At 41.0% G+C, this 12,446-nt stretch overlaps 1 protein-coding gene across 3 annotated transcripts in view; it reads left to right on the forward strand.

Annotated features, from left to right (window-relative positions):
- UNC5A (unc-5 netrin receptor A) overlaps positions 1 to 12,446 on the forward strand; it is a 420,372-nt gene that overhangs the window by 362,464 nt on the left and 45,462 nt on the right. For all 3 annotated transcript variants that reach the window (XM_056574721.1, XM_056574723.1, XM_056574722.1), the window contains 2 exons: positions 3,413 to 3,500; positions 4,710 to 4,878. In XM_056574721.1, the coding sequence (XP_056430696.1) occupies positions 3,413 to 3,500; positions 4,710 to 4,878 (257 nt within the window). The remainder of the gene's footprint in view (positions 1 to 3,412; positions 3,501 to 4,709; positions 4,879 to 12,446) is intronic.

Consider the following 12,446-nt stretch of genomic DNA (forward strand, 5'->3'; position numbering starts at 1 on the left):
AGTGGGTTAAAGTGTACTTTCAAAAAAAACTTTTTATATAATGTAGATGTTAACATCATATGTATATTTGTAATACAGTCATGGCCGTAAATGTTGGACCCCCTGAAAGTGTTCAAGAAAATGAAGTATTTCTCATGGAAAAGGATTGCAGTAACACATGTTTTTTCCTTTTGTGTGTATTGGAACTAAACCAAAAAAGGGAGGAAAAAAAGCAAATTGGACAAAATGTCCCACCAAACTCCAAAAATGGGCTGGACAAAATGATTGGCACCCTTAACTTAATATTTGGTTGCATACCCCTTTGAAAAAAATAAATGAAATCATTCACTTCCTATAACCATCAATAAGCTTCTTAAACCTCTCAGCTGAAATGTTGGACCACTCTACCTTTGCAACTGCTCCAGGTCTCTCTTATTGGAAGGACGCCTTTTCCCAACAGCAATTTGAAGATCTCTCCACAGGTGTTCAATGGGATTTAGACTCATTGCTGGCCACTTCAGAACTCTCCAGCGCTTTGTTGCCATCCATTTCTGGGTGCTTTTTGACGTACATTTGGAGTCATTGTCCTGCTGGAAGACCCAAGATCTCAGGCACAAACCCAGCTTTCTGACACTGGGTTGTACAGTACGACCCAAAATCCATTTGTAATCCTCAGATTTTATGATGCCTTGCACACAGGCAGAAAAACATATTTCACTGTAGGTACTGTGTTCTTTTCTTTGTAGGCCTCATTCCGTTTTCAGTAAACAATAGAATGATGTGCTTTACCAAAAAGCTCTATCTATCTGTCCACAAGATGTTTTCCCAGAAGGATTTTGGCTTACTCAAGTTCATTTTAGAAAAATGTAGTCTTGCTTTGTGTGTAAGCAGTGGGGTCCTCCTTGGTCTCCTGCCATAGCGTTTCATTTCATTTAAATGTCAACAGATAGTTCACGCTGACACTGATGCTCCCTGAGCCTGCAAGACAGCTTGAATATCTCTGGAACTTGTTTGGGGCTACTTATCCACCATCTGGACTATCCAACGTTGACACCTTTCATCAAATTTTCTCTTCCGTCCACGCCCAGGGAGATTACCGTAGCTACAGTGCCATGGGTTGCAAACTTCTTGATAATGTTGCACACTGTGTACAAAGACAAATCTAGATCTCTGGAGATGGACTTATAACTTTGAGATTTTTCCCCAATTTTGGTTCTCTTCTCCTCTTTGTCCATGCTTAGTGGCACACACAAACACACAATGCAAAGACTAAGTGAACCTATCTCCTTTTTATCTGCTTTCAGGTGTGATTTTCATATTGCCCACACCTGTTACTTGCCCCAGATTAGTTTAAAGGAGCATCAAATGCTTGAAACAATCTTTTTTTTTTTCCACAATTTTGAAAGGGGGCCAATAATTTTGTCCAGCCCATTTTTGGAGTTTGGTGTGACATTATGTCCAATTTGCTTTTTTTCCTCCCTTTTTTGGTTTGGTTCCATTATACATCAAGGAAATAAACATGTGTATAGCAAAACATGTGTTACTGCAATCCTTTTCTGTGATAAATACTTCATTTTCTTGAAAAATGTCAGGGGGGCCAACATTTACAGCCATGGCTGTATACATTGGTTAAAAAATGTTAATGTTTTTGTCCCTACAGCTATTATCTGTGTGTTTCTGTGAGGACTCCAAATACAGGAAGCCCTGTTCTGCTGAGGACAAGCAGGGCTCTGTACACTGCGGACAAGCAGGGCTCTGTACACTGTGGACAAGCAGGGCTCTGTGCAGTGAGGACAAGCAGGGCTCTGTGCACTGAGGACAAACAGGGCTCTGTGCACTGAGGACAAGCAGGACTCTGTGCACTGAGGACAAGCAGGGCTCTGTACACTGAGGACAAGCATGGTTCTGTACACTGAGGACAAGCAGGGCCCTGTACACTGAGGACAAGCAGGGCTCTTTGCACTGAGGACAAGCTGGGCTCTGTGCAGGGAGCACAATCAGGGCTCTGTGAACTGAGGACAAGCAGGGCTCTGTACACTAAGTAGAAGTAGGGCTCTGTGCACTGAGTACAACCAGGGCTCTGTGCACTTAAGACAAGCAGGGCTCTTTGCACTGAGGACAAGAAGGGCTCTGTGCACTGAGGACAAGCAGGGCTCTGTGAACTGATGACAAGCAGGGCTCTGTACACTGAGGACAAGCAAGGCTCTGTGCGCTGAGGACAAGCAGGGCTCTGTGCACTGAGGACAAGCAGGGCTCTGTACACTGAGAACAAGCAGGGCTATGTATACTGAGAACAAGCAGGGCTCTGTACACTGAAGACAAGCAGGGCTCTGTGCACTGAGGACAAGCAGGGCTCTGTACACTGAGAACAAGCAGGGCTCTGTATACTGAGAACAAGCAGGGCTCTGTACACTGAGGACAAGCAGGGCTCTGTACACTGAGGACAGGCAGGGCTCTGTGCACTGAGGACAAGCAGAGCTCTGTACACTAAGGACAAGCAGGGCTCTGTACACCAAGGACAAGCAGGGCTCTGTGCACTGAGGACAAGCAGGGCTCTGTACATTGAGGACAGGCAGGGCTCTGTGCAGTGAGGACAAGCAGGGCTCTGTACCTGAGGACAAGCAGGGCTCTGTGCACTGAGGACCAGCAGGGCTCTGTACACTAAGGACAAGCAGGGCTCTGTGCACTGAGGACAAGCAGGGCTCTGTACACTGAGGACAGGCAGGGCTCTGTGCAGTGAGGACAAGCAGGGCTCTGTACCTGAGTACAAGCAGGGCTCTGTGCAGTGAGGATAAGCAGGGCTTTGTACCTGAGGACAAGCAGGGCTCTGTGCAGTGAGGACAAGCAGGGCTCTGTACACTGAGAACAAGCAGGGCTCTGTGCAGTGAGGACAAGCAGGGCTCTGTACACTGAGAACAAGCAGGGCTCTGTGCAGTGAGGACAAGCAGGGCTCTGTGCAGTGAGGATCTGTGACATGCTCTTGGCTCACACAGCAGGATGATTGACAAGCTAGGATTTTGCACAGAGCCCTGCTTTTCCTTCTTACACTTCCTGTATTTTGTCTTCGCACAGAGACACAAGGGTAATAGCCGCAGGGACAGCATTTTTCACCAAAAATATAAAAAAAGTTAAACAATGTATATTACAAATATACATACTATGTTATTATCTACATTATATAAAAACGTTTTTGAAAATGACAGTTACACTTTAACTGACTTGAGTCTAATAGGGCCTTTTAAGTTCCAGAGAGCAGATGATCTCTGGGATCCCAACACAGTAGTTTAAATCTTTTATCTGAATAGTTGTTTGTTACCATTTATAAATTCTGCATATTTAAATTTAAATTTTTTTATTTTGTATGTGTAATATTTTATTTGTATGCAACAAACTGTACATATGGAATGGAGATACTCTTTCTGCTTTACCTCAGGTCTCAGTTTACTTATACCTCCAGATGCCATTCCCCGGGGAAAAATCTATGAAATCTACCTGACACTTCACAAACAGGAAGATGTGAGGTAGGTCCCTGAAGACATTTTATAATTTATCTCACATTTTTTCATACTGTATACTGTAAAGGGGAATGCTAAATAATATAATATCTTATAACAAGCCTAAAATACAGCATATCTTACAGACTAAAGGCCCACAAAATTATTACAAATAAGAAAGTCATACCTGTCAATACCAGCAAAGTTTCTTATGTGTATGGGGTAAAGATGATGTTGGAACAGAAAAATGGGACATGATGAATTTAAACACCCAAGGTGTCTGGCATCAGCCTAATTCTCGCTCTAATGAAAACACTCATGTGCTCCACTGAGCTACAATGTGTATAGGGGGCCCTGGAGGAATAGCTGCTAAGACAACAGCTATTTAAGGTGTATGAAGAAGCATTCCAGGGAATTTTTTTTGCTTATATAGTGAAGCACATGGTGTCATTAAATAGAGGTTGTTGTGTATGCCTTGTGTTTACCTGTTTTAGCTAAAATCTGCCATCTTTATTCCTAAATCTTCCCTAAAATGGTTTCCTTGTGCAGACTACATTTCACAGTATACCTCTGGGTTTGCAGAGAGTGGGGGCAGAGTCTCATTACTGCATTTTTTTTTTAGTTACATATAAGTGCAGTAAGTGACATACATCTTTTTTCTCCTTTTTTATTACTCCTTACTCATTATTGTATTGCATGAGATAGCAGGGTCCATGACACAGACATAGGATGTGAGCTGCCAGGAGAGATCTGATAGGTGATTATGTATTCATGTATTTTACAGGAAGTAATGTGACACAGGACAGATCACTTCCTGTGACATATTGAGCACTGTAATTTTCGAATGACTCAGCCATCCTGGGGTTCTTTTTTAAGTCTACCTTTTCGACCATTTGTAGAATTGCTCTAACACATAAAATAAAATAAAAAAAATTAAAAACAAGTCACCTTTACATATAGTCTAATATTATTTAAAATGTCTTAATATATATATTTTTAATTCAAGGCTGCTTCATTTTTGGTTTTGAATGCTTTGGTGCAAAATACTGGAAAAATACCTTTTCCACTTGTTTTACGATAGACATTAGTTCACAATATTATTATTAAACACACATTCACATTAGTTCCAGTAAGGATAAACTGTGTTTCGTTTCCCAATTCACAAGGGAAATGGATTATTATTTTGATAGATAGATTCTCATCTCACTTTGTCTACCTTTCCTTTCTCTTCTTGAGGTTACCTCTAGCTGGCTGCCAGACGCTTTTGGGTCCCATCGTCAGCTGTGGCCCGCCTGGAGTCCTGCTTACACAGCCTGTTATCTTGTCAATGGATCACTGCCTGGAACCAAGCCCTGAGAATTGGGCTGTGCGCCTAAAAAAACAGTCTTGTGAAGGCAGCTGGGAGGTAGGTTACACAGACAGCATTAGAATCATGGAATGGAAACTGTTAGCAAGCATATTATGGATCCAGTCACACATGTGCACAAAGTTATATGTCACTATAGCTTTAGAATTTAATACTCAAAACTGTCCTTCAGTTGACTGTATTTCCCAGCTTTGCCCAAGGGCACCACAAACAATTCATGAGAGTAGTAGTAGAGGCCTCAACATACAGCAGGAAGATGGGATATCATTATAGTGTTGAGCACGAATATTCGTAATGCAAATTTTTATCGTGAATATCGTCACTTCGCGATTTCGCAAATATTTAGAATATAGTGTTATATATTCGTAATGATGAATATTTTTTTTTCACATGCAAATTTTATATGCAAATTTTCCATGAAAATTTTTGCATGGAAAAAAAAGGTGAACGAACATAGCAAATATGCGAATTTCGCAAACATAGGACCAATAATCGTTAATATATTCATGAAATATTGTAAATTCGAATATGGCCCCTGCTGCTCATCACTAGATATCAAAAGATCTATAATCAATTGCCATATTTTTTGTTATCATCCAAAGGTCCAGTTAGGGAAACACCATTTTCTCCAAAATGGAGCTGAAGCATGGCTCGTCATACTAGACTGTAAATGAAAAAATGGTAATAACTTCCAAAGGGATGGTCTAATGAATATAAGCCCTTCTTTATACAATAGGAAACATGTCATCAAAATGTCATGTTCAGAATGCTCGGAATGTACCTCTATGAGCTAGAACAGAGTTGTGCTCTAGGGGCAATAAGAGATACCTTATTCCATAGGCCTTAATGGGGAGAATGTTATGGCTCCAAGGTAATATTTTCTGAAATATTACCTGTACCATGAGCCACACCAGAGAGGCAGCAGGAGATTAGGGAGGTAAACAAGTGGCTCAGAAGCTGGTGTAGGAAGGAGGGGTTTGAGTTCATGGAGAACTGGGCTAACTTCGCTGTTGGATACTGGCTCTACCGTAGGGACGGGCTGCACCTCAATGGGGAGGGTACAGCTGTGCCTGTGGAGAAGATGGCTAGAAGGGTGGAGGAGTGTGGGGGAGGGAACCTACAATGTAGAAGGGGAAGATAGTGCAAATAAAGAGGGGGATTTATTAATGTACTGGGAGGGGGTGTAGCAGAGGGAGGGGTTAGAATAGTTAATAGGGATAGGCTTCATAGGAAGAAAAAACATACACCTTTGAATTGCATGTTGACTAATGCCATAAGTCTGTCCAATAAACAGAGGAACTGGAGTGGTTGATGTCTGAGGAGAATTATGACATAGTGAGTATAACAGAGACTTGGTTGGACGATAGCTGTGACTTGGTGGCCAACATACATGCCTACAAAAAAATCAAAATAGACAAATTGGCATGTCCAGATGGCATTCACCCCATGTTCTAAAGGAATTAAGTAATGTAATAGACAGACCCCTATTTTTAATATTCAGGGGCTCTATAGAAACAGGGACTGTTCCCCAGGACTGGCGCATGGCAAATGTGGCACCAATATTTAAAAAGGAGTCATAAGGTGACCCCGGGAATTATAGGCCTGTTAGTTTAACCTGTGTTGTATGTAAATTGTTTGAAGGTTTTCTAAGGGATGCTATTTTGGAGTATCTTGATAAAATTATATGCATGACTCCATATCAGCATGGCTTTATAAGGGATCGGTCCTGTCAAGCTAACCTGATCAGCTTTTATGAGGAGGTGAGCTCCAGATTGGACCAGGGGGAATCGCTGGATGTCATATATATGGATATTTCAAAAGAATTTGATATGGTGCCACATAAAAGGTTGGTGCATAAAATGAGAAGGATTGGACTGGGGAAAATGTGTGCAAGTGGGTAAGTAACTAGCTCAGTGATAGGAAACAGAGGGTGGTTATTAATGGTACTTATTCTAATAGGGTGACTGTTAGTAATGGGGTACAACAGGGGTCTGTCTTGGGTCCTGTTCTATTTAATATATTTATTACTGACCTTGTAGAGAGGTTGAATAGTTAAGTAGCAATCCTTGCAGATGATCCTAAACTCTGTAAAGCGGTAAAGACTGTAGAAGGTTGAACTGGGAAGTGGCACATGAGATTCAACACTGATAAATGTAAGGTTATGCAAATGGAGAAGAAAAATCCAGGTCTTAGTTAATATTAAATTTAGCTGGTGCCAAGGCAAATAAAATCATGAGCTGCATCAATAGGGGCATAGATGCCCACAACAAGGAAATAATTCTACCGCTGTACAAATCACTAGTCAGACCACACATAGAATACTGTGTACAGTACTGGGCACCAGTGTACAAGAAAGATATAGTGGAGCTGGAGAGGGTTCAAAGATGGGCAACCAGAGTAATACGGGGAATGGGAGGACTACAGTACCCAGAAAGATTATCAGAATTGGGGTTATTTAGTTTAGAAAAAAGAAGGCTTAGGGGAGACCTAATAACTATGTATAAATATATCAGGGGGCAGTACAGAGATCTCTCACATGATCTATTTATACCCAGGACTGTATCTATAACAAGGGGGCATCCTCTACGTCTAGAGGAAAGAGGGTTTCTACACCAACACAGGCGGGGATTATTTACTGTAAGAGCAGTGAGACTGTGGAATTCTATGCCTGAGGAGGTGGTCATGGTTAACTCGGTAAAAGAATTTAAAAGGGGTCTGGATGCATTTTTGGAGACTAATACCATTACAGGTTATGGATTCCAGATCTATAGGGACAGAATGTTGATCTAGGGATCTATTCTGATTGCCATATTTGGAGTCAGGAAGGAATTTTTACCTCTAGTATGAGGGTTTTTTGCCTTCCTCTGGGTCAACTCAGTAGGCACTCATTAGGGTTATAGGTTGAACTTTATGGACTCTGGTCTTTTTTCAACCTTATGAACTATGTTACCAATAAAACACCATAAACCACCAGAGTTTTTCTTGTTAGCAGTGAAAGCAGTTGGGGCATCCGAGTTCCAAACAAAGTACACAGGAAACAAAGAGAAAAAGAGGATACACGCCCCTAGTGTAATATGTCAAGGTTAAAAAACAATGCAATGATAAGCGATTTTACACTCACCATATAGGGTTGTGCTGAGAGCACAACACCTCAGTAGACGTCTGATTTTATGAAGCTCTGATCTGCAGCCACAGCTTGTTTGGAAACAGGGGCACTGGTCCGGTGGAAAATGCTTGGAAAAGTATTATGTTATGTTTGTGCTAATACATTATTCTCTTGGACAATAACTTTTAGTACTAACTTATCTACTACATCTGATCAGCGCCTGAGAACTTGAATTTTACTTTTCCAAGCAAACAAGGAACACAGACAACCCAGACTGCTTCTGCTATATATTTCCATATATCCAACTTCATTTTCTACCTGGAAAGCACCAGAGGAAACTGAATAATAGAGACATTTAATTGGTGGAGGCCCTTGCACAGCTGTCTTCTTTGCCCTCCTTACCATCTGGTCCTATTTTGACATGATACATGTGCGCAGTGTAGAATAAAACATGTTAGAAAGAAATTGCAATATCAGTCTATTAAACAGATTAAATTAGTATGTAAAATCATCTGCAGATCCATGGCAAGAGTGCAGCAAATCCACAGCATCCAGCTATGCAGCATGACTATCCAGACATAATTAAATTTGGCAGTGATGTGCCCGGTCCAGTTGGGCTTCACCGTAACATCATTGTCACTTTGGCAGAAAAAAGATTTACAGACTCAAATAAATGCAAGTCATTGTATAAATTCAGTCTTTTCTGTGACATTTTAGTGACAACCAGATGTCTGTGGACAATGTTGGTGTTTTTTAATAGTCTGTAAAAATGTGAGAGCACAAATAGCTGAGCAATGTGTGTCCAGGGATGCAGTATAGTCAGTCCTCATAGTTTTATCAGTATCTATCAAATGTATAATTTTTAAACGTTGCTTTGATTTTTACTGCCAATTTTTCTGAAGCCACTTTGGTTAGAAACGTTACAACCAGCCCTCTGCAGGGACCTATCCATTAAGAAAGCCAACAAAGGATCAACCTTCCCTTCACCTTGCTTGAGGGCATCTTGGAAGACTGAGAAAAACTACTTAAGTCACTGAAAAGAGGTTTCTCCCTCAAAAAGGACTATTGTTGACATGTTTTGTGATCAATTTGTATAGAGTTCTATGAGATACTTAGAACTCATAGAACTCCAGGGAATAACTTTATTTATTTTAACAAAAGGAACATCAAAAATGCAATATCACTAGACCTAGTAAAAACTCAGTAATTTGACCTTATCATCCTTGCTATTTTATTGAGAGAATCTAAAGTTGGCCACAACAAAAAAATAAAAAAAAACTATGTATTGTTAGGATCAGCAGAAGGTCATTTTATGCCCTGTACCCAATAATAACTGTAATGATAAAACTATTTTCTACAATCAACACCAAAACAATCAGTGCTCTGAAGACTATATAGTGAAGACAGCTCTGAACTATAATATTGGCTGTGACTCACGATCAGGACAAGGTAGAGCGATTCATTTCTAAAGGGGCACTCCGCCCCTGTACATCTTATCCCCCTATCCAAAGGATAGAGGGTAAGAGGTTTAATCGCAGGGTGTTCAGACGGCACCCCAGTGTTCTAAATATTTTTGTTCAGAATGCTGGGTTTGGGCAGCCGTGGTTGTGACATCATGCCATGCCCCCTCCATTCATGTCTATGGGAGGATGCGTGCCGACTGTGGTGCACCCAGAGTTCAGCGGCCAGACCCCCCATGATCAGACATCTCATTGCGGAGAGTAGCGGTGAATTGTAGAAGTACAACAGCTTTGGTATAGGCCGAGGCTGCAAGGCTTTGGCCTAGTAAACATACTTGAAAGTTGCGGAGGTCCTACCTCGTTCAGTGACAGCAACCCAAGAGAGAGAATAATGGACGCAGCTCCCTTATATGGGCAGGGGCTGAGCCGTTTTGGATTGGTCCATGACAACTGTCACTCACCGTTACATGGCATTGTGGGTGAACACGTGACACAAGAACCACCTAAGGTCCTTCAACATACCATAGAGTTCTGAATAACGGGTCACATGACCTAAGGTCCTGCAACGCCAAACAAGTGAGTAATGCAATATACATATTTACAATGATAATTTTTATAAATATTAACTTACTAAGGGGTGACTAGGGGCTAACTAGGGAAGTGGACCCCCGCAGTCCTAGGGACTCTGACTTCGGGGACCCTCCACCAAGGCACAGTATGAAATACGGTGCTGGGACACCACAGATAAAAAAAAGGATAGGAGCAGCACATCCAAGTAACAATGAATAGTTGCAGGGGGTGCACGCAGGTATAGGATCCTGGCAATTTTTTTTTACTCATTAGAGCTAGATACAGAAAAGTTCTTTTTTTTTCTAATTTGTTTCTATTTTCTGATTCCATGCTTTTTATTTAACTTTAAACCCCTTAAGATGTAAATGTATGCCTTGCGCCCGCTACTGATGTATCAAGCGCACTCAGGAGCTGAGCACGCTTTATATCCGGTGGGTCCCAGTTGCAATCTGAAACCAGGACCTACTGCTAATGCTGGACATTGCCAAACGGAAATGTTGTCTGGCATTAAATGTGGTTAGTTGTGGCACCTAAAATAGGCAAATTATATTGTCATTTAGCTTAGGGAGCTGATTAGGACCACTGCAGCAGAAGGTGGGCAAAAGGTCTCTTACCTGACTCTGTCCCATCAGATTGCTACTCCTTCACTGCAGACAACAATGGACATAGGCAGTAGGCACAATAGACTGAATGGACCCTATTCCCATCTATGGGAGGTTTCTAGGCATGCTGTTTGACCTGATGTCACTGTGTAGACAGGGGTGGAGGTGAGCTATGGCCATCACTCCATATAAGGGGCCTTATCCTATCTAATCTATACACTGGTGTAATCCTGCCTATGCTGGTAAGGAGGGGACTGTAGAATTTTTTTTTCCCACAGAACAATAAGTTTTAGCTTATTATTAGTATCCAAACTACACAATTTCAGGATGATTTTACAATAAAATGGAGAATTAGAAGTAAAAAAATGTGACTCAACCTTCTTTAATAGTACTTTATTTGGAAACCAGCTCTTTCACTACAAGATGTGGCTACACAAAGGAGTAGAAAAAGTCTTCACAAAGGTTATTTAAAATATCACAGAACCACAACCTTCATATATATCCTGTATGTAACCTTTTCATGTACACAATAGCTTCTTCATGTACAACCACTAATGAATGTCTCAGAGGGGTACAGTTACAGGCTGTAGTGCTGCAGATATGCAATAGCTGTTCTACCAATTGGGTAACAGTGGTAACATTTTAATGTATGTGCACAATAAGTGTTCATATTGTTCTGCATTCAACAATGACATGTCATGGATATTCCAACCTCACACAACTTAAATGCCTAAAAATATAAATGCTGACCTGCACTTCTTACTAAATACATTGGTCCATACATTGGCTCATACAGATAACAACCAATCAAAGCTCATCTATCATTTTCCAAAGCAATTTGAGAAATGGAAGAAGAGCTGTGATTGGTTGCTTTCTGCTCTCTGTCTGAGACATAAATAAGACACATTTTTGTCTCAAGCAGATTGATACATCTGGCCCACATAAGGGAGGGGGCATGGCCTCACTGTGCAGGTCTCTGCCCCCTCCCTCAGTATGTTGTCTGCTCACATCTCCCCATAGCATTAGCAAAACTACAACTCCCAGCTTGTCCTCACTGACAGAAGCGGGACACAAGCTGACGGTGGGAGGATTTTTCCTCCAGCATTGAGCCCTGCGCTCACAACTGTCAATCAAGGAAGTGTGTCCATGACGTAGGTGATGACGCATGGACACAGCAGGACTAGTATGTAACCCAGGAGGCGGGGGGGGGGGGGCATTTGTTTTACTGGCTTTTTCACTATGAAATACTGAACATTTTCTAATGAAAGCAATTGCAAAACCTATTGGTTTTGCATGCTTTACAACATATCAAAAGGTTCTGTATCTGACAGTGTCCATTTAAGGATGCAGGGTTTTTCCTTTTTTGTACGTTTGTTTTTTTCCTTCTTACCTTTTAAAAATCATAACCCTTTAAATTTTGCACCTAAAATTCCATATTATGGCTTATTTTTTTGCACCACCAATTCTACTTTGCAGTTACATCAGTCATTGTACCAAAAAATCTACGGCGAAACGGAAAAAAAAATATTCATTATGCAACAAAATTGAAGAAAAAATCCCATTTTGTAACTTGGGGGCTTCCGTTTCTATACAATGCATTTTTTCTGTAAAAATGACACCTACTCTTTATTCTGTAGGTCCATACGGTTAAAATGATACCCTACTTATATAGGTTTGATTTTGTCTTACCTCTAGAAAAAATCATAACTACATGCACGTAAATTAATACGTATAAATTGTCATTTTCTGACCCCTATAACTTTTTTATTTTCCCACGTACGGGCCAATATGGGGGGCTCATTTTTTGCGCTGCAAAAAAAAAGTGAAAAAAAAAAGTTAACAAAGGCCATTTAACCCCTTCCCTAATAA

The sequence above is a fragment of the Hyla sarda genome, chromosome 4 (genome assembly GCF_029499605.1).
Source record: "Hyla sarda isolate aHylSar1 chromosome 4, aHylSar1.hap1, whole genome shotgun sequence".
NCBI classification, from domain to species: domain Eukaryota; kingdom Metazoa; phylum Chordata; class Amphibia; order Anura; family Hylidae; genus Hyla; species Hyla sarda.